This window comes from Oncorhynchus tshawytscha, unplaced genomic scaffold (genome assembly GCF_018296145.1).
Source record: "Oncorhynchus tshawytscha isolate Ot180627B unplaced genomic scaffold, Otsh_v2.0 Un_scaffold_16570_pilon_pilon, whole genome shotgun sequence".
In the NCBI taxonomy this organism is placed as follows: domain Eukaryota; kingdom Metazoa; phylum Chordata; class Actinopteri; order Salmoniformes; family Salmonidae; genus Oncorhynchus; species Oncorhynchus tshawytscha.
The window spans coordinates 54456-79682 of record NW_024609796.1 but is presented as its reverse complement, the minus strand read 5'-3'; the positions used below and the strand labels follow the sequence as shown (position 1 = coordinate 79682).

Genomic DNA, 25227 nt, shown 5'->3' with positions numbered 1-25227 from the left:
AACTCGGATGTGGCTTGGAAATATGATAACATTAAAAAAAGACCAAAAATAAAAAGGCAAATAAAACCTTTTGTCATGATTGTGATGTCGCTAGATTGACTTTAGATGCAGTATATCCTTAGCCAGCTAACTAAGATCGAGGAGCCAGACCATATTTTAGCTAGCTAACATTAGCATTGCTAGCTATTTTAGACAAACTTTGCCATTCTCTAAAGTAAATTTTAAGACATAATATGGCAAAGTTGTTTCCTATTAATTATTTGCCTACTTTAGCAATGTATTTCCATGCCACTCTAAGTTAGTGTAATTTAGACAAAACAGTCACATTAGCCTCTGTGGCGTCACCCATTTCTTGGGAACAAAAAAATATAAAACATATTTTTTTAATGTAACGAAGCAAGTCAGTTAAGAACAAATTCTTATTCCCAATGACGGCCTACCAGAGTGACAGATTTTTACCTTGTCAGCTCGGGGTTTCGATCCAGCAACCTTTCGGTTACTGGCGCAATGCTCTAACCACTAGGCTACCTGCCGTCCCAAAATGCAGCTATGGTGGTGCTAGCTAACTCATGTCTGACTACATTAGTGTACTAACTAACAGCAACAAACTCAAACCAACCCAGGGCCATAGCAATACATGTCACACAGTTGGTTGCATAGTGTAAAGACATCACCAGCCTGAATCTAATCCAATCTGGAGCCAGTCAGTCTACATCTGTAAAGCATAGAATTTTCTTCCAAACAGGATTAGGTTATTTCTCGAGCTGTGTTTATAATTGAGGGATGATGACAAATGTTGACCCTGTTTTTCTCTTAGACAAAGTGCCCAGTTGGGTGCCAGACTTATCCCCTGGTCAGGAACAGATGCCAGGGCTTACCTCCTCCCAGCTGCCAATTGCACTGAGGCTAGGTAACACTGTCACCACCGATAAATCCATGATAATTGAGAATTTCAATAAGCATTTTTCTACAGCTGGCCATGGTTTCCTCCTGGCCACCCCTGCAGCTACTTGCCCTGCAGCTACATGCCCAAGCCTCCACAGCTTCTCCTTCACCCAAATCCAGATAGCAGATGTTCTGAAAGAGCCATTGTTGAAACCCCTATTACCAGTCTGTTCAACCTCTCTTTCGTATTGCCCAGATTCCCCTCTTCAAAGGGGGTGACACTCTAGACCCAAACGGTTACAGACCTATATCCATCCTGCCCTGCCTTTCTAAAGTCTTCGAAAGCCAAGTTAACAAACAGATCACTGACCATTTAGAATCCCACCGTACCTTCTCCTCAGTGCAACCCAGCTTCCGAGCTGGTCATGGGTGCACCTCAGCCACGCTCTAAGGTACGAAACGATATCATAACCGCCATCGATGAAAGACAGTACTGTGCAGCCGTCTTCATCGACCAGGCCAAGGCTTTCGACTCTCAAACACCGTATTCTTATTGACAGACACCATTCTGTATACATCTGGCCCTTCTTTGGACACTGTGTTAACAAACCTCCAAATGAGCTTCAATGCCATACAACACTCCTTCCGTGGCCTCCAACTGCTCTTAAACTCTAGTAAAACTAAATGCATGCTCTTCAACCGATCGCTGCCCTCACCTGCCCGCCCGTCCAGCATCACCACTCTGGACAGTTCTGACTTAGATTATGTGGACAACTGTAACGGTTTTCTAGTGGTGATGAAGGAGAGTCGGACCAAACTGCAGCGTGTCGATTGCGATCCATGTTTAATACAACAAAGAAAACACGAACACTACACAAAACAATAAACGAAACCGAAACAGCCTATCTGGTGCAAACTAACAGAGAGTACACATAGGACACTAAGGACAATCACCCATGACAAACTCAAAGAATATGGCTGCCTAAATATGGTTCCCAATCAGAGACAACGATAAGCACCTGCCTCTGATTGAGAACCACTCCAGACAGCCATAGACCTTGCTAGACAACCCACTAAGCTACAATCCCAATACCACCACCAAAACCCCAAGACAAACACACCACAATTACAAAAACCCCATGCCACACCCTGGCCTGACCAAATACATAAAGATAAACACAAAATACTTTGACCAGGGCGTGACAGAACCCCCCTAAGGTGCGGACTCCCGAACGCACCTCAAAACAATAGGGAGGGTCCGGGTGGGCGTCTGTCCATGGTGGCGGCTCCGGCGCGGGACGTGGACCCCACTCCTTTAATGTCTTAGTCCCCTCTCCCTTCGTCCCTGGATAGTCCACCCTCGCCGCCGACCATGGCCTAGTAGTCCTCACCCAGAACCCCACTGGACTGAGGAGCAGATCGGGACTGAAGGACAGCTCGGGACCGAGGCAGCTCGGGACTGAGGGAAAGCTCGGGAGTGAGAGAAAGCTCAGGAGTGAGAGAAAGCTCAGGAGTGAGAGGAAGCTCAGGAGTGAGAGGAAGCTCAGGAGTGAGAGGAAGCTCAGGAGTGAGAGGAAGCTCAGGAGTGAGAGGAAGCTCAGGAGTGAGAGGAAGCTCAGGCAGGTAGATAGATCTACCAGCTCCTGGCTGGCTGGTGGTTTCAGCAGATCTTGGCTGACTGGCAGATCCTGGCTGACTGGCAGATCCTGGCTGACTGGCAGATCTGGAAGAGTCTGGTTGACTGGCAGATCTGGAAGAGTCTGGTTGACTGGCAGATCTGGAAGAGTCAGGTTGACTGGCAGATCTGGAAGAGTCTGGTTGACTGGCAGATCTGGAAGAGTCTGGTTGACTGGCAGATCTGGAAGAGTCTGGCTGACTGGCAGATCTGGAAGAGTCTGGCTGACTGGCAGATCTGGCGGCGCTGGGCAGACTGGCGGCGCTGGGCAGACTGGCGGCGCTGGGCAGACTGGCGGCGCTGGGCAGACTGGCGATGCTGGGCAGACTGGCGGCGCTGGGCAGACTGGCGGTGCTGGGCAGACTGGCGGTGCTGGGCAGACTGACGACGCTGGGCAGACTGACGACGCTGGGCAGACTGGCGGTGCTGGGCAGACTGGCGGTGCTGGGCCGACTGGCGATGCTGGGCAGACTGGCGATGCTGGGCAGACTGACGGCGCTGGGCAGACTGGCGACGCTGGGCAGACTGGGGGCACTGGCGGCGCTGGGCAGACTGGCGGCACTAGCTGCTCCATATAGGCTGACAGCTCTGGCGGCTTCTTACAGACTGACCGCTCTGGCGGCTCCGTGCTGACTGGCAGCTCCTTGCAGACTGGCAGCTCCTTACAGACTGACAGCTCCGTGCAGACTGACAGCTCCGTGCAGACTGGCAGCTCCTTGCAGACTGGCAGCTCCATGCAGACTGGCAGCTCCATGCAGACTGGCAGCTCCATGCAGACTGGCTGCTCTATGCAGACTGACAGCTCTGGCTGCTTCATGCAGACTGACAGCTCTGGCTGCTCCATGTAGACTGGCTGCTTCATGCAGACTGGCAGCTCGGGCTGCTTCATGTAGACTGACAGCTCTGGCTGCTCCATGCGGACTGACAGCTCTGGCTGCTCCATGTAGACTGACTGCTTCATGCAGACTGGCAGCTCGGGCTGCTTCATGTAGACTGACAGCTCTGGCTGCTCCATGCAGACTGACAGCTCTGACTGCTCCATGCAGACTGACAGCTCTGGCTGCTTCATGCAGACTGGCAGCTCTGGCTGCTCCATGTAGACTGGCTGCTTCATGCAGACTGGCAGCTCGGGCTGCTTCATGTAGACTGACAGCTCTGGCTGCTCCATGCGGACTGACAGCTCTGGCTGCTTCATGCAGACTGGCAGCTCTGGCTGCGCTAAACAGGCGGGAGGCTCCGGCAGCGCTGTAGAGGAGGAAGGCTCTGGCTGCGCTGAACAGGCGGGAGGCTCCGGCAGCGCTGTAGAGGAGGAAGGCTCTGGCTGCGCTGAACAGGCGGGAGGCTCCGGCAGCGCTGTAGAGGAGAAAGGCTCTGGCTGCGCTAAACAGGCGGGAGACTCCAGCAGCGCAGGAGAGGAGAAAAGCGCTGGCTGCGCTGAACAGGCGAGGCACACTGAAGGCCTGGTGCGTGGTGCTGGAACTGGTGGTACTGGATCAAGGACACGCACAGGAAGCCTGGTGCGGGGAGTTGCTACCGGAGGGCTGGGGTGTGGAGGTGGTACTGGATAGCTGTGCACCCGCACTGGAGACACCGTGCGCTCCACAGCATAACACGGTGCCTGCCCGGTCTCTCCAGCCCCCGGTAAACACAGGGAGTTTGCGCAGGTCTCCTACCTGGCATAGCCATACTCCCTGTGAGCCCCCCCCCAAGAAATTTTTGGGGCTGACTCTCGGGCTTCCATCCGCTCTGCCGTGCTAGCTCCTCATAATGCCGCCTCTCTGCTTTTGCTGCCTCCAGCTCGGCTTTGGGGTGACAATAATCTCCAGGCTCATTCCAGGGTCCTTTACCGTCCAATTCCTCCTCCCATGTCCATATCTCCAGGTGGTGCAACCTCTCCCACTGTAGCTGCTGCTGCTCCTGCTGCTGCTGCCTCTGTTGCCTCTTCTCCTGTTGCTCCTTTGGGCGGCTACACTCCCCTGGTTTAGCCCAGGGTCCTCTCCCGTCGAAGATCTCCTCCCATGACCAGAAATCCTTGTTGAGCATCTCCTTTTTCGGCTGCTCCTGCCTGTTGACACGCCGCTTGGTCCGTTGGTGGTGGGTGATTCTGTAACGGTTTTCTAGTGGTGATGAAGGAGAGTCGGACCAAACTGCAGCGTGTCGATTGCGATCCATGTTTAATACAACAAAGAAAACACGAACACTACACAAAACAATAAACGAAACCGAAACAGCCTATCTGGTGCAAACTAACAAAGAGTACACATAGGACACTAAGGACAATCACCCACGACAAACTCAAAGAATATGGCTGCCTAAATATGGTTCCCAATCAGAGACAACGATAAGCACCTGCCTCTGATTGAGAACCACTCCAGACAGCCATAGACCTTGCTAGACAACCCACTAAGCTACAATCCCAATACCACCACCAAAACCCCAAGACAAACACACCACAATTACAAAAACCCCATGCCACACCCTGGCCTGACCAAATACATAAAGATAAACACAAAATACTTTGACCAGGGCGTGACAACAACTATAAATACCTAGGTGTCTGGTTAGACTGTAAACTCTCCTCCCAGACTCACATTAAACATCTCCAATCCTAAATTAAATCTAGAATCGGCTTCCCATTTCGCAAGAAAGCATCCTTCACTCATGCTGCCAAACATGCCCTCGTAAAACTCACCATCCTACCGATCCTCGACTTCGGCGATGTCATTTACAAAATAGCCTCCAACACTCTACTCAACAAATTGGATGCAGTCTATCACAGTGCCATCCATTTTGTCACCAAAGCACCATATACTGTACTACCCACCACTGTGACCTGTATGATTTCATTTGCTGGCCCTCGCTTCATACTCTTCGCCAAACCCACTGGCTTCAGGTCATCTACAAGTCTCTGAAAGGTAAAGCCCCGCCTTATCTCAGCTCACTGGTCACCATAGTAGCACCCACCCGTAGCACGCGCTCCAGCAGGTATATCTCACTGGTCACCCCCAAAGCCAATTCTTCCTTTGGCCGCCTCTCCTTCCAGTTCTCTGCTGCCAATGACTGGAACGAACTACAAAAATCTCTGAAGCTGGAGACTCTTACCTCCCTCACTAGCTTTAAGCACCAGCTGTCAGAGCAGCTCACAGATCACTGCACCTGTACGTAGCTCATCTGTAAATAGCCCATCCAATCTACCTCATCCCCATACTATATGTATTTATTTATCTTGCTCCTTTGCACCTCAGTATCTCAACTTGCACATTCATCCTTTGCACATCATACCATTCCAGTGTTTAATTGCTATATTGTAATTACTTTACTACCATGGCCACAGTTGTGGGTAAACAGAGTACAGGAGGGGGCTAATCACACACCCCTGAGGGGCCCCTGTGTTGAGGGTCAGCATGGCGGAGGTGTTGTCTACTCTCACCACCTGGGTTTGGCCCATTAGGAGGTCCAGGATCCATTTGCAGAGGGAGGTGTTCAGTCCTAGGGTCCCAAGCTTGGTGATGAGCTTGGAAGGGACTATGGTGAGCTGTAGTCAATGAATGGCATTCTCACATAGGTGTTCCTTTTGTCCAAGTTGGAATGGGAAGTGTTTCCGGGATGATGGTGTTGATGTGAGTCATGACCAGCCTTTCAAAGCACTTCATGGCTTATGTATTATTATTATTAAATAATGTTGTAAGGAGAAATGTGTATTTAATCCATTTTAGAATAAAACTGTAAAGTAACAAAAGGCACTGCCTTCGGAAAGTATTCAGATCCTTTGACTTTTTCCACATTTTGTTACATTCAGCCTTATTCTAAAATTGATTAAATAAAAAAATGTCCTCAGCAATCTACACACAACATCCCATGACGACAAAAAAACTTTTTTTGAATTTTTTGCAAATGTATTAAAAATTAAAAACAGTAATAGCTAATTTATATAAGTATTCAGACCCTTTGCTATGAGACTTGAAATTGAGCTCAGGTGCATCCTGTTTCCATTGATTGGAGTCCACTTGTGGTAAATTCAATTGATTGGACATGATTTGGAAAGGCACACACCTGTCTATATACGGTACCACATTTGACAGTGCATGTCAGCAAAAACCAAGCCATGAGGTTGAAGGAATTGTCCATAGATCGCCGAGACAGGATTGTATCAAGGCACAGATCTGGGGAAGGGTACCAAAACATTCCTGCAGCATTGAAGGTCCCCAAGAACACAGTGGCTAACATAATTCTTAAATAGAAGAAGTTTGGAACCCCCAAGACTCTTCCTTGAGCTGGCCACCCAGCCAAACTGAGCAACCAGGGGAAAAGGGCCTTGGTCAGGCAGGTGACCAAGAACCCAATGGTCACTCTGACAGAGCTCGAGAGTTCCTCTGTGGAGATGGGATAACCTTGCAGAAGGACAAGCATCTCTGCGGCACTCTACCAATCAGGCCTTTATGGTAGAGTGGCCAGATGGAAGCCACTCCTCAGGAAAAGGCACACGACAGCCCGCTTGGAGTTTGCCAAATGGTACCTAAAGGACTTTCAGACCATGAGAAACAAGTTTCTCTGGTCTGATGAATACAAGATTGAACTCTTTGGCCTGATGCCAAGCGTCACGTCTGGAGGAACCCTGGCACCTTCCCTTTGGTGAAGCATGGTGGTGGCAGCATCATGCTGTGAGGATATTTTTCAGCAGCAGGGACTGGGAGACCAGTCAGGATCGAGGCAAAGATTAACGGAGCAAATTACAGCGAGATCCTTGACGAAATCCTAGTCCAGAGCGCTCAGGACCTCAGACTCTAAGCACACAGCCAAGACAACGCAGGGGTGGCTTCGGGACAAGTCTCTGAATGTCCTTGAGTGGCCCAGCCAGGGCCCGGACAACCTGACAGAGCTTGAGGATATGCAGAGAAGAATGGGAGAAACTCCCCAAATACAAGTGTGCCAAGCTTGTAGCATAATACCCAAGAAGACTTGAGGCTGTAATCGCTGCCAAAGGGGCTTCAACAAAGTACTGAGTAAACGATCTGAATGCTTGTGTAAATGTAATATTTCATTGTTTTTCTTCCAGCAAAAATGTATAAAAACCTATTCTTGCTTTGTCACTATGTGGTATTGTGTGTAGATTGCTGAGCAAAAATAACAATTTCATCAATTTTAGAACGAAGCTGTAACCTAACAGCATTTTGAAGAAGCCAAGGGGCACGGTAAACACAAAGCCCACAGACTGCAATACCCTGCTACATGCGGATAGTATGCATCCCCTTCCTCCCCAGAATGGTCTACCATATAGCCAGTTATGCAGAGTTAAACCAATCTGTGGCCACCAGTCCGATTTTGACAGCAATTTTAAGAATATTACAGATAAAATCCAAATGAGAGGCTATAAAGACAAAACTCTTGATGCTGCAATAATGAAAATATCTGAAAAACCAAGAGAGGCATCGCAAAAAACTGAACCAAAGAAGAGTCTTTTGCACTAAGTACACCAAGGGTGTGGAGAAAATGAAAGCAATCCTGAAAATGCACTGGTATATTCTGTAATCAGACCAAAAATTTGCACACCTCTTCAAGGAGCCCCCACTGGTGGTCTAAGCGTGGTCGCAATATTAGAGATAGCTTGGTGAGATCGGACCTGCCCCCTGAGCCTACTCAGACATTCTTGACATCCATTCCAAATGAGAACCACAAATGTGGCTCATGCGCACAGTGCAATAGCACAACAAAAACATCCTTTTTCAGACACCTATATACAGGTCGAAAAGACCCCTGTTAGGGGCATCATCTCATGCAAGACCAAGTGAGTAATCTATCTCATCAGCTGTTAATGTGTGAAAACGTACGTAGGGCAAACGAAAAGACAAAACAAAGCATAGCTGAACAATGCAGCTCAATCAGGTGCAAGAACACTGACTATCCAGTAGGAGCTCACTTTATTGAACCTAACCATCCTATCTCCTCAAATACACAGGCATTGAGCATGTTGCTCTACCAAGGAGAAGAGGTAACATGTAGATCCTACTACTACAGAGGGAGGCCTACTGGATATCTAAAAACATTGACCCCTAGTGGTCTGAATATTGATTCTGATCTCAGTCCGTTCTTCTGAACAATTCTTCTCTTCTTTTTTCTCTCTTCTTCTCTCTTCTTTATGAAGTCTTATAAATGACTATATTCTATCTCCAGCTTATCAGCATACACCCAATATGATCCCCCCGTTGATGATGCTTATTATGCTTGAACAAAAAGATTACACGTAACAATCAGCTTGATCCCCTCTGTCGAAGACGCTTGGACCTTCTTTTTTTATATCTTCAGTGGTCTTGTTAACAAACACGCCCCCATAAAGAAAATGAAAATGAAAAACAGGTTCAACCCCTGGTTCGACCGTGGTCTTGCAAAGTTACTCCACCTCAAGAACTGCATTTGGCGAAAGGCTCGGCACACATATACTCAGGCTGACTGGCTATCGTTCAGTCAAATTAGAAATAAGTGCACTCAGGCTACCAGAAGGCCAATGTCAGTTACTTTAAGGAGCAGTTCTCTCTCTCTAACCCCAAGAAGGTCTGGAGAACGGTTAAAGACCTGGAGAATAAACCCTCCTCCTCACAGCTGCCCATGTTCCTTAAAGTTGATGATGTGGTTGTTACTGACAGTAAGCACATGGCTGAGCTCTTTAATCACCACTTTATTAAATCAGGATTCCTATATGACTCAGCCATGCCTCCTTGCCCGTCCAACATTTCCTCATCCTCCACCCATCCTTCTCCCTCTTTTTCCCCTGCCCCGAAACAAATGTTATCCCTGCAGGCAGTCACTGAGTCGAAGGGGCTAAAGGAGCTCCTTAAACTTGACCCCAAAAAAACATCTTGGGTCAGATGGTTTAGACCCTTTCTTCTTTAAGGTTGCTGCCCCTACCATCGCCAAGCCTCTCTGACCTTTTAACCTGTCTTTCCTTTGTAGGTTCCCACTGCTTGGAAGGCAGCTACGGTTCATCCTTTATTTAAAGGGGGAGATCAAGCTGATCCTAACTGTTATAGGCCTATTTCTATTTTGTCCTGTTTATCAAACGTTTTGGAAAAACTCAATTGACTGGTTTTCTTGATGTCTATAGTATTCTCTCGGGTATGCAATCTGGTTTCCGCTCAGGTTATGGATGTGTCACTGCAACCGTAAAGGTCCTGAATGATGTCACCATTGCCCTTGATTCTAAGCAATATTGAGCTGTTATTTTTATTGACTTGGCCAAAGCTTTTGATACAGTAGACCATTCCATTCTTGTGGGCCGGCTAAGGAGTATTGGTGTCTCTCAGGGGTCTTTGGGCTGCTTTGCTAACTACCTCTCAAAGAGTGCAGTGTATAAAGTCAGAAAATCTGCTGTCTCAGCCACTGCCTGTCACCAAGGGAGTACCCCAAGGCTTGGTCCTAGGCCCCACACTCTTCTCAATTTACATCAACAACATAGCTCAGACAGTAGGAAGCTCTCGCATCTATTTATATGCAGATGACACAGTCTTACACTCAGCTGGCCCCTCCCCGGAGTTGATGTGTGTTGATGCTAATATTATGTACAATATATAATTATGTTTCCATATGATAACAATAGCCTAATATATTCCATATGCTGTAAACTCTTGTCTTTTAACAGTTTCACTCAATTCATTCTAATCAACCTAATAATTATGACACACCCCTCACTACTGTCATTGGTTGCACTAATTGCACTGTTTGTCTACAAAACCTGGTTCAAGCATTCATGGCATTAGTGTTTTACCAAGTAGATTACTGGGACTGTATTAGTATGGACTGTGCAAATGTTTGTTTTTATAGCTTACAGTTCATTCGCTGTTGGTCAGCACCTCTACACTAAATAATTGTCTTTGTGTGTACACCAGCTAATGCTTTTCATTAGTCATGACAATGCAACAGAGATACAGGTAAATCATTTAATTGTAATAATTTAATCAAAGAGGAAAGTCATTCCATAAACCCTGGTAGAAGGATGTGATTCAAAAACATCAGGCTACGCTTCCTACTTCATTTTTAAAGACCTTACAGTATCTTCATTATTTAAAAGTACAGTTGATTCCTGATAAGTGCGCATTGTATGCAAAGTGCAAAAAAACTCATTAGTGCATTGTAGCTCAATCGTCCCATTTCAAATACAGCCTGGATAGATACAGGTTATGTGCATGTTCCGGTTAGCTCTCACATATGACTGTCCAAAGACATTGGATTTATCAGGAGTTCACTGTACTTCACATTACTCCATATTTTGTACATGTTTCTCATTCCTCCCCTTTAGCACCCATCTATACATGTACTATTCTCAAACAGGAAGTAGAGGACTGAAAGAACAAGCAGAAAACAGTACAGCAAGGGGCTGACAACACTGCCTCCTTGTGGACTATATGGAGCAGTACAGGCAGGGCAAGGGGCAGCTTTATGCTTCAGTAGGCTACATACTGGTTATATCTGGTAACATGGAGCAGTGCAGGCAGGGCGAGGGGCAGCCTCCTTTTTCAAGTGTTAATGTCATGTCCACAAGTACAGTAAAATGCCTTTCTTGCTAGCCTCAAACCTAACAATGCAGTAATCAATATGTATCACTAAAAAACGGTTCATGCTTCTGTTGGCTACATATGGGTTGGTCAAACTTCTAACACATGGAAATATCAGTGGTTAACACAGGGTTGACTGAAAATCAGCTGTATTCTCTACTTACAAAACTAATTCTGAACTTTACTAAAGGCTTCTAATAAACCCTGATGCACCCTCAGAGAGCCTCCCATGCTGTTTACAACCCCACCATGTGCAGGTATGTTTCCTTCATTCAACCATGTTTTCTGGTGATGACCTCAGTCATCATTGGGCTTTGAGTTTCCTGTGGTTGTGGTGGCATGATCCATACTCACGACATCTGGTCTTGTTTGTAGAGTAAAGCCTACAGGGGGTGGGGGGCAGATAGAGAAGTAAATGAATGAGATCACATGTTTTGTTAACTGTCAGAAACCAAACCCCTGCTCATCCAGGTCAATAGATCACAGAAGGGTTCAGAATGATGAAAAGTTAAATAATCTAAAACGAGTGACTATAGGGCTATATCCCAAATGGTGCCCTATTCTCTAAAGTGTACTACTTTGGACCAGAGCCATATGGGAATAGGGTGCCATTTGGGACGTAGTCTAGAGTATTTCAGGGTCACTGACGATAGCTGAACTGTGTCCCACCCACCTCCTCTGGTAAAGGTAGAGGAGAAACAGAATCTCATCCCTGAAGCAGCCCAGCTGGTGGGATGGGTGTGTGCTGAAGACACAGGCAAAGGCATCGTTGACGAATGTATTGACTGCCTAAAGAGAAGGCACAAGAGTGCTTAATTCTCACTCTGAATGCACCCCCAATGAAACCCTATTCCCTACATAGTGCACTACTTTTGACCAGGGCCCATAGGATGCACTATGGAATAGAGGGCCATTTGGGATGCATACACAGTGTCAATGTGAAGAAGAACAGACAACTTGATGACACTTTAGATGGACTTTAGGTAAGCAGCTGCTTATCGCTCCAACAACAACAATGAATTATACTATAAAACAGTTACTACTCACTTTATACATCAATACGTTCCATTGCAAATGGCCCACGGACTTCAACTGAAGAAGAACAAGAAGAAAAGAAAGTGAAAATTTGTGTCAAAACAGAACATTTTACTCAGGGCTCATTATGCTCTAAATTAGGACAAAGTAAGACAAACCTTGAAGTTAATGAACAGCTGAGGAGCCATAGAGAGGAATCCAAAAGCATAAATCCCTGCAGGGGGAAGCCCAGTTTCAGTTGGAATTATTGATATTACCCACTAATACAAGATATAGGATCTTAATTTGACCTTTATTGTCAAAGCAAAATAATGCTGCAGCAACATGATTTGAATGTTTAGTCCATGTTGCTTGATTGGTGGTTAAGCTATTAGCTGGCCAAAAGTAGGCTCTATGTAATGTGCAATAGTGTGGGTATTCAGCGAATTTATGTCAATCATGAAGCTTATCTGCATTTAGGCAGTGCAGGAAAATTCTATGCAACAAAAGTGATCAAATTCAGATCCTACATCTGTATTGGCGTATTGGCCATGAAAAAGTAGCCTTGTGAACCAGCCTGATCTCTCGGTAGGTCACATTCTGTTTCACTTCACAGTACAACAAATAGTGAGTGCATCGTTCAGTCTGCTTGACCAGGCTAGTGTTAAAGATCTATATAAAATATTGTATTTGTGTGATCAATTGATATTAAATTCAAAATATAACCCCCAAGGAGGGTTGATAGAGTATGTGTAAACTTACCACTGACAAGGCTGTTGATTAACCATGAATAGTAGCTGTCAAAATAAAATGTGAATATTAGATACGTTGATGATCAATGTCCTCATCAAACCTATTTAGTTATATTTTAAATGTAATTAAACTCCAGACTTGTCTTACTTTTTATACCTCAGGTATACCAGAGAGAAGATGGCTCCACTAATAGACAGAGGGTACACTAAATAAGACAGGCATTTCATTGCCTAGAAAATGGAGAACTGCATTAGAAAATACTTGTCTGCTTGATTCATGGTATTAGTGTTAAGAGGAACCAAACACACCACTAATTCAGCACTTACCTGTGTGTCATGTTGTATAGTCTTTCTCTCTGACTCATCAAATTTACCAACCTGAAGACAACCAGTTTCAAGGAATAATCCTGAATTTATACTACTACTGTTTGTTTTTAAACACTAAAAGATACGTTTGTTCAATAACAGATTCTTAATTAAATCAACATATACTCATTGGCCCTCCATGCACACAACGTGAATAAACTATTTCTATATTTGTTTGTAATACTTACATGAACTATAGACCTAGAGGTTCTCCACTGTAGCTGTATTTTGGACACCTGTTTGACCTTCCATACCTATAGGTAGAGGGAGAAGAAGGAATTCATGAGACCTGGTATGGTAACACGGAACCTTCTGCCATCCCCAGCTATGGTTGGCAAAAAGCATTGATTATTTGCATTGATGTTCTAAATCCTTTCCAAACTGCTGATTCATACCTCAATTGTGGTTCCTATTCCAACAGGAATGAGACCTAGCAAGCTGCTTCGTTCCTCCAGCATTTTCAGGAGAATCACTATGGTGCTAAAGCATCTCCACAGCACTGGAACAGAACAGCATAGAGAAACAGATAGAGCTGGCTTAGTTCTGAGGTAGATGGGAGTAGATCAGTAGATTAGTGTGCTGCTGGAGGTAGTGTTTGTGGGCGGATGGTGGGTTTATCCAGAGGCCTGCCTTGGATAACTATCTGTAGTACTGATACCCAAATCTACACAAACACCATATATCTGTCCCAAATGGTACCCTATTCCCTATGTAGTGCACTACCATGGTCAAAAGTAGTGTACTATAGAGGGAATAGGGTGCAATTGGGAACGTATTTCAAGCCTGACACCTCATCTTCCCTAACTCAGTTAGGAAATTGGCATGAAAACTTGGATGCAGAAATAAGAACATGAAATGCATTATAATAAAGATGTATTTTACTCCTCCCTTACTCTCACCTGTTTTGCGAGACATGCCCACCATGTTTTTCTTCTTCTTCCAAAAGCTTATGTCATTTTTAAAGGCCAGGAATTCAAATATGAACTGAAAAATTAGACAAAGAAAACTGTAGATGGCTGACATGATTTGAAATGATCTTTGTGATAGAATTCATGAGCTGTCATAGAAAAATCACTTACATGGAATGCGGTCACCAAGGTAGTCAATGCTAACAGGTACAAGTTGTTGTCCACAAGAACACCTTTGATTTCATCTATATTCACCTCAGTGAACCCTGTAATAAATGAAGCAAAAAAAGTCATTTTACAAGAAGTTGACAAACGTATGTTGTTATCTCAGTAGTTTAAAAGGAGGGCTAAAGTAATAAACTAACCAAAACGTTTCAGTGAAAACATTACATCCTGCATGTGGATCCAGAGACGGAATTGCCTCAGCGATAGGCCTTCGTAGGATATTGTAAGAGGTAGTTTGGTTGTGGAGCCGTTAATCTCCTACAAACACATGTTGTAAAAACAAGTATCCTCCAAGCCCTCTTTGTGAGGCATGTTTTAATGTTCTTGAAAGTAGTATTTATAACTGTAATATAATTTACAAGAAGAGTAACATCTCACCATCATGTCCTTTACCCTGACGCTGAGTTCATCAATATGTAAAAGTGGGAGATATACCATCCTGTTCTCATCCTGAAATCTAAAACACGAGACAAAATATCTGAAATACAAAACATCAATATTTCTCACCATCTCTGTAGCTAGCTCTGCATAATGTGAGTGATGCTGTGCTATATAAGTGTACTGTAGGCCTTATAGTGCACACCCACTCCCCAAATAAACACACACACACAATACAAACATCTGTTATGAGACTTACACTCTCATGTAGCGCCGGACATCACTTGGCAAGGTCCCTCTGTTGAAGGTGAAGTCCTCTGACATCATGTTTAGGGTTAGACGGGACCTCCAGTGAGAGATGGGTCTGTCTACTACTCGAGGAGCAGTGGCAGCATGTTTCTGACAAAATGCAAGACCAGGAGAAGCCATGAAGGAGATGATCAAATGAGTCAACCAAACAGAGCAGTTACAGCTGATCTTTTGCCAGTCCAGACTGAAACATAGAGGAATCGTTTTGTTGTCTTACTTTGAGGACCTCTTTAGCAGAGCTGAGATTTTTTTGGGACATCATGTAGGTGCTGAGCTGGGCAACATGATGGACCTGCCGGTTATCCTGCAAGGGAGACACTCCAAACTTGTGTACATAAACCAATGTGTGCAGAGTCCCGTTGTTACGTGTTGCCAACGGCAGGGATACATTCACCACCCTTTAAATCAAGAAAAGCAATGGTGACAGGTGAGAGATATAGGCTTCTGTCCCAAATGACACCATAGTGTCTATATAGTGCACTACTTTAGACCAGGGACCATAGGGAATACAGTGTCATTTGGGATGCAGCCCATAACCTTATCTTTATACTCGACTAAAAGTGACATGCTATTTTTACGCCACATGACTGCAGATTTAAATGGGACTTCGGCCTACCTTTCAAATTTAGAATGTATGTCAAAGTCATCTATCTTGATGATGAGGTTGAGTTCACTGTGGTCAGGCCTCAAACTGGAGAAAATGCTGAGCTGTTAAAATAAATGAGACTTCGCATTGATTCAATTCAATTTATCTTTATGGGCTCTGAAAGACACTTCTTGTGCACCATGGTCACTAATTAAATTGTGATGCATGAATTCTCTGACCAAATACAATAGCTAAAAATGATTAATTGCACTAAAAACCTACCCTAAATCTAGGGTTTCACTGCAGTATGTGTAAGATCAAGGCCACTATTTACCTGGAGACGGGGTCTTTCTGCAAGGTAGGAAGAAATGCAGTCTCCTTTACCTCTCTCACAAGGCTTGGTGTACACAAAGCCATAAATCACCCAGCAGGTGTGTGACATATACACGACGAACACTCCTAGTAATATCTTTGTCAGATAAGTCCTTTTGAATAGGTCCTTTGAACTCGTCGGCTTTGAATAGCACGAAGGGAACATACTGGTATGAAATGTAAAAATAAAAAACGACCAAAACGAATGGTGGACATTGACAGCTAAAGCTATGAGTATAGGACCACAAAAGTGCGTCAATGATATCAGAAAATATACAATTTGTCAAATCAGGCGCATCATGCCGCTCCGCATCTTCTAACCCAGAACTGTATCCAGGCAGCACGCGGAGACGCCTATTCCGTGGTGGTGACGCTGCGCCTCCTCGGTCTACGTCACGTCAAATACTGGGTGACGAATGGGTGCCCACAGTGGTACCCACAATGTGAAAACACAGCCCTCAATGTGATGTATATTTTCAGCATAGGGAAATTACATTTCGTGGATAAATTGGAAAATGTGTAGGGTGTTTTGTTTCTTCCCGAACATTTACGGAAATCTCAAGTAAGGTTTTCTTTCGTTGAACAACTTCATTGGTTGAAATGGATTCATCCTCTCGAGTTCAGGGTCATACACGAGCACGTGTTACTGTAACACCAAAACACCCCGATGCCTGCCGGTTGTAGTTGCTCAGAGCCTGCTGTCCCTGTGTTTAGGAGGAATAACGTATCTTGGATTTAGCAATACCAGCTGCAAGCCTATTGTTATTTGTTACTTTACTCACATATGGCACTTTTTTGCGACTGTGCGACAGGTTGAGAAGTTCGTTCGGGAAGCACGAGCTAGTCTCCTGCTAGCAGCATAGAAGTTTGTTCGTTAACGTTAGCAGTTAGCTAACTTACTAGCTAGCGCCTTGTTTGCGTGCTAACTAGCTAAATAAAGGGGATACCTAGTTAGTTTTACAACTGCATGCATTCAACTGAAATGTGTCTTCTGAATTTAACCCAACCCCTCTGAATCAAAGAGGTGTGGAGGGCTGCCTTAATCGACATCTCCGTCTTCGGCGCCCGGGAAACAGTGGGTTAACTGCCTTGCTCAGGGGCAGAACGACAGCTTTTTACCTTGTCAGCTCGGGGATTTGATCCATCATTTTACCCGACTTTGGACTGAAACGGTTGTATGATTTTGCAGAACAAACCACTGTCTTTGTCCAGTGCTACGTAGCCAGCAGATAAGTTTACTAGCTACCTAGCCTACGTTAGTGATTCTGTTCCGGATGCAAGTGGAATAACCAGTAATGCAACTGATCAGCTGGCTAGACCAACAAAGTAGCTAAATAACTAAGGACACTTTGCTAAAATGCAGTGGTGGTGAACAAAGCAATGGAAGCTTGTTTCAAGTCGTTCACCATCGGTGGTCTTCGGAGATCTCTGGACATTAAATTCAGGGTCCTCGCCGGCTGTTTGACCTGCAGAACAGTGAGTTGTTCCAGATCACCTATAAAATGCCAACTCTCCAAGCATCAGCCGTTGACGAGGGGGAAAGCAACACTGTTGCGATCATGTCCGTCTGGTAGGCGATGTAACATTTTTACTGTTATGGCTAGACCTAGCTGCACAAGGCTACTCCCCCATCCAGTAGTTGATTTAGAGGTGTTGGGGAGACTACATACATGTATTTGTTTAAGAGACATCTGGATACTGTGTATCAGGATTGTGTGGCCATTTACACAGGTGGTTCAAAAGATCCAAGGACAGGATGTACTGGGTCAGCATTTGTAGTGCAGGGATGTGGGGTGGAAGTCAGGAAACGTATTACAGATCATCTGGCTGTGGAGCTGATGGCCATACTGTTGGCCTTCCAGTGGCTGGAGGAAGTCAAGCCAGACAGAGTAGTTATTTGCTCTGATTCATGTGCAGTGTTAATGAGTCTCCAGTCCTTTAGCTCATGTAGCAGACAATACCTGCTTTCCAAAGTGCTACAAACCCATGGCAGGATTAGACAGATTAGTATACAGATAAGATTGACTTGGGTCCCAGCCCATGTAGGGGTGGAGGGGAACGAGGCAGTTGATGTACTGGTGAAACCAGCACTTAGTAGTGTTGATGTTGTCGTTTCAATGAGCCATGCAGTGTCAAAAAGCCTGGTGTGGACAGTGAAGGTGCAGAGATGGCAGGAGCAGTGGAATAGAGATACTATGGGCAGGCATTTATTTCAAGTACAGAGGAAAGTTGGGGAGGACGCCAGGAAAGAACAGAAGAGAGGAGGCTATTTTTACAAGATTAAGGGTGGGACACAACCAGTTGAATATGTCCTTAAATGTGACAGGAAAGCATCCAACAGGAAAGTGTGGTTATTGCCAGGAAACAGAGACTGTGGAGCATGTATTGCTACACTGTGGGCAGTATCAGAGGGAAAGAGAGAGGCTGAGATCTAATATGAGGGAGAAGGGGAAACAGGAAGTTAGTTTAGAGTATATTGAGTAGAACGTCATTAGATATAGTCGCAAATATTTAATATTTTTGAAGAGCAACGGGGCTGGCAGGTAGGATTTAGTTTCTCCCCGTCTCTGGCCCACACTCCAGTACAGTAGGTCATGCACCATAACATTGGATGCCAACTGCTGATAAACCCCCCGAAAAGGAAGACCTAGCTGCAACACAAATGTTGTTGTTGGCTAATGGATTATTAATGTTGTTTAATTGGCAGCATATTTAATTCGCCATAGAGGAACTGAGGCATCCCTCTCCAGTGTGCCTCCTGCTTTTGTTGTGGTAAGTGGCAAGTTTTAGTTGTGTCAATCATATCCAAATTGAAATGTATTCTAGTCTCTCCTAAATGTTATATCTGTAAATGTTATATCTGTCAGCAGTATATCGGACATGATCAAATGTTTATCAACATTGACAATGCCAACATTCTATAAAAATAAAAAAGGTTGCTTCTGCAAAATGCAAGAAGAGAGAAAACCAATGTGTCAGTTCTTTGTCACTACCTATATTGTTCACCTGAGGGAGTGTGGGGAATGTATCTAGAAGTTCTACAGCAATATACTGGCAGTAGCTACAACTGTGCTCTTCTGTCATTAGATGAAATTTGACAAAGATGGAAATGTAACCACATTTGGTAAGTATTGGAACATCTATTGTCCCCATTAGCTTGCCCATTATTTGCTTTTGTTTCGTTTTCTGTTCTCACAAGGACTACATCGAAATGAAATAGTTTATTGTACTTTGTTACTGACAAGGTATTTGCCCTTCCTATAAGTTTTGAGTGTGACTTCTGACCCCTGGTCTGATTCCTATCTCAGAGAAGAAGAAGATGGAGCTGTATCATGAGCTGAGTCTGCAGGCCAGAGACCTCAGGTTCCAACACCTCACCAGCATCACCGCTAGGAACAACAACATCATCATTCGCATGGAGGTAGCTACATATTGTTTTTGTTTCGTGTTACAGCGTTATGCTGAAGGTACTGTTAGCTAAACTGCTGCGTTTGTCACCTGTCGTGACAGCTAGCCTCAAAAATGTTTTAACTTTTAGAGAATCCTATGATTTAAAAAACAAAGAAAATTGCACACTAGAAAAGACAGGTGACCGAACTTGACTCGTTTTTGCACCTGAACCGAGTCTGTTCTTGTGTCTTCAGGCCTTGAAGGCAGTCGTGACCCCCAATAGCCTGTTGGTGTTGGATTTCCGAGGTCTGGGATTGGAGAGATGGCTGGTCCTGGAGTTGGCTCCACAGTTGAATGGGGATCATGGAGCTCTGGCCACTCATTCACTGCCATTTGAGTTCAGAGCCCTTGAAGCTATTTTGCAGCACAGGGTAAGACACACGCTACGCAATCACTCATTTACTATTCATTTATCGCAACAATTGTTCACACTTTATTTGGATAGTCCCATAGTATGACCATGAGTAGATCATCAATATCTGTTGATAAGCAACTGTTGCTACGGTAAGGGTTGAGTTCAGGGTTCGGATCAATCAATTACATTTATTAATTAAGCTCTTTTTACATCAGCAGATGTCACAAAGTGCTATATAGAAACCCAGCCTAAAACCACAAACAGCAAGCAATGCAGATGTAGAAGCACGATGGCTTGGAAAAACTCCCTAGAAAGGCAGGAACCTAGGAAGAAACCTAGAGAGGAACCAGCCTCTGAGGGGTGGCCAGTCCTCTTCTGGCTGTGCCGGGTGGAGATTAAAAGAGTACATGGCCATTAAGGGCAGATTGTTCTTCAAGATGTTCAAATGTTCATAGATTTATTTTATTTTTTTAACCTTTATTTAACCAGGCAAATCAGTTAAGAACACATTCTTATGTTCAATGACAGCCTGGGAACAGTGGGTTAACTGCCTGTTCAGGGGCAGAATGACAGATTTGTACCTTGTCAGCTCGGGGGTTTGAAATCACAACCTTCCGGTTACTAGTCCAACGCTCTAACCACTAGGCTACCCTGCCGCCCCGTAACCAGCAGGGTCAAATAATGATCAGTGGTTGAAGAGGGTGCAACAGGTCAGTACCTCAGGATAAGGGTTAGTGGATAGTTAGTTGATATGTTGTTGACAGTTATTGAACATCTACAAACCATCTACTTGGGACTATCCAAATAAAGTGTCACCTGGTATTTGTTTACGCATGTATGTGTCTGTTTGTTTTGTGTATAGGTAAACACCCTTCAGGCTCGACTGAATGAGGTTCACCCTGTCATCCTGGACATTCTAGAGTCTCTTGTGGATCCTAAACTACTCTCTGCAGATCGCAGCAAACTGCATATACTTCTTCAGAACAGCAAGAAGTGAGTGGAAAAGCAATGCCAGTCACATCATGATAAGGAGCGTTGCTGCTTTTGCATGTAACGTTTGGTTCATCTTATCAAGGCAGATCCTCTATTATGGGCATTGGACCAGTAACTGAAAGGTTTCTGGTTCGAATCCGAGCCGACTATGTGAAATATCTGTCAATGTGCCCTTGAGCGAGGCACTTAAACCTAATTGCTCCTGTAAGTCACTCTGGATATGAGCATCAGCTAAATGACTTAAATGTATTGTAGGTGTAGAACAGATGAACACCTATGGTTATAGTTGGGCCAGGGCTATTGTATGGATCTAGAAATCCTGCACTAGAAGGCATGGCTGGTTTAGCTCTGTGAGGTCAATCTCATTCCCTTTCTCCATCCTGATTCGGGAGACTTCCAACTGGGATTTTGGGGAAAGTTACCAGAATATTTCAATCCTAACTGTTTTCTGCCCAGCCTGTCAGAGCTGGAGACAGACATCAAGGTCTTCAAGGACAGTCTGCTGAAGATCCTAGACGAAGAGGAGATGATCGAGGAGCTTTGTGTCACCAAGTGGACGGATCCACGTGTGTTGTAAGTGAAATTTCAATATGCAGATTTTATAGGCACATGGTACTTCATGAGATTATTTGTGTTCATTGTACACGTTTTTCATTATGGCGGGAGTGAGCTGACAATGGGAGGGTTGCTGGCGTCAATACGTCAGGGGTCACCCTTGATATAAACCTCCTGAACTGCTCATTGGGCACGGCACTGTGGCTGCTCTGTGGTCCAGCCTTTTAAACCCAGTCTGTGAGTGTGTCTGAGGGGTTGGTACAGCAGGAGACACATTTCTCTCGTATGGATGAATGTCTTTTTTTTTCTTAAGAGTTGTTGGATGAAGGCTTTATTGGTCTCTCTTGTTGTTGTGTGTGTCTCTGGAGGCAGTGAGGAGAGCAGTCTGGGCATTGATCATGCTGAGGAGATGGAGCTTCTCCTGGAGAACTACTTTATGCAGGCTGAGGAGCTGGGCAACACGACCAGGGAGCTCAAGGGCCTGATAGACGACTCCGAGAGTGTTATCTTCATCAACCTGGACAGGTACTGACGACTAAACCCCGTCTGCGTCCTTGTTTCCTAATATAGTGCAGTACGTTTGACCAGGGCCCATAGGCCTCAAAAGTAGTCCACTATGTAGGGAATAGGGCAGGGGTTCTCCAACCTTTTGGGCCCGGGGACCCCTTTTGTGATTGAAAATGCATCAGGGACCCCCTCATCAGAACAGAACTCGAGTGAGATAAAAACAAATAGCATACAAAAAGTTTTTCTCTGACTTCAGCAGTGCATGGCCAGACGAACCAAGTCTGGGGCCCTGGGAAGGAACATTTTTAAAGGCCCGTCTCTTGACATCAGAGAGAACATTTTGCAGTTTTCAAGCTAATATCTTGTAATTCTGCACATTTTGTCACGTGGCAGAGATTATTTTGTTGTTGCAGCTTTAAGAGACAAAACGTTGTAGTTTTAAAGCTTCAATGAGTTCCAAATGTATAGTTGGTGGAGTACTGTGTATATCAATATCCCTGTGAGCCTCCAAGGCCCACGTTGCCCAGGGTTAAAAACATACATTGTAGATTAATAATATTATATTTGATTGTATTACACACTAAACTTATTTCACAGATCCCTTGGCCAAAATGTGTTTAAACTGTTGTTAGTAATATTTAAGGGGGGCCGCCAGTTATGCATCTCTGGTATAGTGTAATAGTCATGCTGCGTCCATACAAAATATGCTGGCAGAATTATCTAGCTAGACAAAAATAAATCAGTTTAAGTGTATTGCTGATTTAACTGGCTTTTGGTAGACTTCATTTGTCCTGATGTTTTCTGTTCTAAGCTGCATGTAATGCTATCAGGGGAACTAGCCTGTTTTTCCAACTGCTGAACATGGCATTTTCCTTTTCTCCTGTTGTTAATTGGCTTAACCAGCTCTCTGTTAGTCCCATTTCCCATTTCCGTCTGTCCCCATGGGCCATGGCCCACCCAGTCACCGGAACGTGATGATGCGTCTGAACCTGCAGCTCACCATGGGGACCTTCTCACTCTCCCTATTTGGCCTGATGGGCGTCGCCTTCGGGATGAACTTGGAATCCACATTTGAGGAGGTTAATGATATGTGTTGATGATAAAGCTTTAATCTTAGAAATTACACGTGAGACACTTTAACAATGAGTTTGTTAACCTGGCAACACATGCTCATTGTAAACTAGCCAGCTGCAGCAATGTAATATTGCTAAATGGCAGATGAACCTGAGGTGAAGGATGACTGGCTCAGTGTGTGGTCCATAGAGATATAACGCTAGATCGAACAGAGTTTTATCTATGGTGTCGTGTTTGTTCCCCCAGGACCCCAAGGTGTTCTGGCTGGTGACAGGCTTCATGTTCCTGGGTAGTGGACTAATCTGGAGGAGACTGCTCTCGTTCCTGGGTCGACACCTTGAGCCTACCATTCCCCCACAGGTAATTTAATAGTTAATTATTATTTATTTGGATAGAAATGTGTATCATCTAATATGTAACATGTATAACTCACTAATGGTCAATACCAGCCCGTCTGACATCTTGACCATGCTTAAGCTCAGTGTTTCATCTTGAGATCATTTCCATGACTTGTGTTGTTATAAAAAGCCTCTTTGTCCTCCCTAGATCCCAACAGTTTGGAAGAGAAACCAAATCAACTCAAAAGGAGGAGAGGTGAAGAGTGGACTAAGATGATAGTTCCTTGTTGCACCACCTCTCTACTGAGGAATCTGAATTGTTTGACTGTTTTCATAATACAGTGAGATTTTCCACTCGTTTATTGCAGAGGAATGTTTTTTTCTCTTCATAATCTCAATATCAGTTTTTTTGCAATTGGTTTAAGACTGTTGTAAGCAGTATTAATGTATTTATTAACATCCTGGATATATTGTTATAATGAAGAACACTGTATACCTCCATCTGTATTCAAGGATACTGCACCAATTCTTACTGTCCAAAAACATGGTCCAACTGTTCACCAAAACCACTGTTCAAATAGTTTTGACTGACTATACAGCTAATAAATAAAGACATTGAGTACTGAGCAGTCTCAAACTTTGAAAGAACTAAAACCCAAGGACCTTTCCTGTTTCAGCATGACAATGCAGCTATTCACAAAGCGAGGTCCATATAGAAATGGTTTGTCGAGATCGGTGTGGAAGAACTTGACTGGCCTGCACAGAGTCCTGACCTCAACTCCCATCAAACATCTTTGGAATTAATTGGAACGCCGACTGCAAGCCAGGACTAATTGCCCAACATCAGTGCCCGGCCTCACTAATGGAAGCACGTCCCCGCAGCAATGTTCTAACATCTAAACTCAGCAGAAAAATACATGTCCTCTCACTGTCAACTGAGTTTCTTTTCAGCAAACTTAACGTGTAAATATTTGTATAAACATGAAATTTCAAGTTCCACAGACATGTGACTAACAGAAATGGAATGTGTCCCTGAATAAAGCGGGGTGTCAAAATCAAAAGTAAGTCAATATCTGGTGTGGCCACCAGCTGCATTAAGTACAGCAGGGCATCCCCTCATGGACTGCACCAGATTTGCCAGTTCTTGCTGTGAGATGTTACCCCTCTCTTTCACCAAGGCACCTACAAGTTGCTGGGCATTTCTGGGGGGAATGGCCCTAGCCCTCACCCTCCGATCCAACAGGTCCCAGATGTGCTCAATGGGATTGAGATCCGGGCTCTAGAACACTGACAGTCCTGTCTTGCAGGAAATCACGCACAGAATGAGCAGTATGGCTGGTGGCATTGTCATGCTAGAGGGTCATGTCAGGATGAGCCCGCAGGAAGGGTACCACAGGGAGGAGGATGTCTTCCCTGTAACGCACAGCGTTGAGATTGCCTGCAATGACAACAAGCTCAGTCCGATGATGCTGTGACACACCGCCCCAGACCACGACGGACCCTCCACCTCCAAATCGATCCCGCTCCAGAGTACAGGCCTCTGTGTAATGCTCATTCCTTTGATGATAAATGCAAATCTGACCATCATCCCTGGTGAGACAAAACAGCGACTCGTCAGTGAAGAGCACTTTTTCACAGTCCTGTCTGGTCCAGCGACTGTGGGTTTGTGCCCATAGGCGACGTTGCCGGTGATGTCTGGTGAGGACCTCCCTTACAACAGGCCTACAAGCCATCAGTTCAGCCTATTGCGGACAGACTGAGCACTGATGGAGGAATTTTGCGTTCCTGGTGTAATTCGGGCAGTTGTTGCCATCCTGTACCTGCCCCGCAGCTGTGATGTTCGGATGTACCGATAATGTGCAGGTGTTGTTACACGTGGTCTGCCACTGCAAGGATGATCAGCTGTCCGTCCTGTCTCCCTGTAGCTCTGTCTTAGGCG

At 44.9% G+C, this 25227-nt stretch overlaps 2 protein-coding genes across 8 annotated transcripts; one reads left to right on the top strand and one right to left on the bottom strand.

Annotated features, from left to right (window-relative positions):
- Nucleotides 1-10477: 10477 nt before the first annotated feature.
- Nucleotides 10478-16534, bottom strand: LOC112239543 (cleft lip and palate transmembrane protein 1-like protein). 5 transcript variants are annotated; one of them, XM_042318228.1, is made up of 17 exons: nt 15979-16534; nt 15675-15766; nt 15276-15456; nt 15009-15148; nt 14750-14849; nt 14512-14629; nt 14318-14412; nt 14138-14222; nt 13634-13737; nt 13427-13492; nt 13200-13250; nt 13021-13103; nt 12883-12917; nt 12300-12355; nt 12154-12198; nt 11780-11895; nt 10478-11489 (listed from the first exon to the last, which is right to left on the bottom strand). In XM_042318228.1, exons 1-17 carry the CDS (start codon nt 16180-16182, stop codon nt 11411-11413), a joined length of 1650 nt encoding a protein of 549 aa, XP_042174162.1. In that variant the 5' UTR covers nt 16183-16534; the 3' UTR covers nt 10478-11410. The 5 variants fall into 5 exon arrangements, with proteins under 5 accessions (XP_042174162.1, XP_042174163.1, XP_042174165.1 ...); XM_042318229.1 differs by having other exon boundaries at nt 14750-14828; XM_042318231.1 differs by lacking the exon at nt 11780-11895.
- Nucleotides 16535-17054: 520 nt separating this feature from the next.
- mrs2 (magnesium transporter MRS2) lies at nt 17055-23914 on the top strand. Of its 3 annotated transcripts, none has more exons than XR_006082853.1 (11): nt 17055-17586; nt 18724-18788; nt 19104-19140; nt 19325-19437; nt 19661-19837; nt 20684-20814; nt 21271-21387; nt 21742-21894; nt 22780-22955; nt 23197-23310; nt 23497-23523. XR_006082853.1 is itself a non-coding variant. In XM_042318234.1 (11 exons), the coding sequence occupies exons 3-11, from the start codon at nt 19104-19106 to the stop codon at nt 23563-23565; spliced, it is 1029 nt and encodes a 342-aa protein (XP_042174168.1). In that variant the 5' UTR covers nt 17055-17492; nt 18724-18788; the 3' UTR covers nt 23566-23914. The 3 variants fall into 3 exon arrangements, 2 of the variants coding, with proteins under 2 accessions (XP_042174168.1, XP_042174167.1); XM_042318234.1 differs by having other exon boundaries at nt 17055-17492; nt 22838-22955; nt 23497-23914; XM_042318233.1 differs by having other exon boundaries at nt 22838-22955; nt 23497-23914.
- Nucleotides 23915-25227: the final 1313 nt, after the last annotated feature.

What these genes read in the sequence shown, in the direction of transcription:
- LOC112239543 (XM_042318228.1), bottom strand. Translation starts at nt 16,182, where the DNA reads ATGTTCCCTTCGTGCTATTCAAAGCCGACGAGTTCAAAGGACCTATTC. An exon ending in ATACATTCTAAATTTGAAAG is followed by an intron (nt 15,457 to 15,674) that starts GTAGGCCGAAGT and finishes CTTGATTTAAAG; the next exon opens with GGTGGTGAATGTATCCCTGC. An exon ending in AATCAACAGCCTTGTCAGTG is followed by an intron (nt 12,356 to 12,882) that starts GTAAGTTTACAC and finishes TTCCCCCTGCAG; the next exon opens with GGATTTATGCTTTTGGATTC.
- mrs2 (XM_042318233.1), top strand. Translation starts at nt 17,397, where the DNA reads ATGGAAGCTTGTTTCAAGTCGTTCACCATCGGTGGTCTTCGGAGATCT. An exon ending in GTTGCGATCATGTCCGTCTG is followed by an intron (nt 17,587 to 18,723) that starts GTAGGCGATGTA and finishes TTTAATTGGCAG; the next exon opens with CATATTTAATTCGCCATAGA. An exon ending in ATCTTCATCAACCTGGACAG is followed by an intron (nt 21,895 to 22,837) that starts GTACTGACGACT and finishes TGGCCCACCCAG; the next exon opens with TCACCGGAACGTGATGATGC.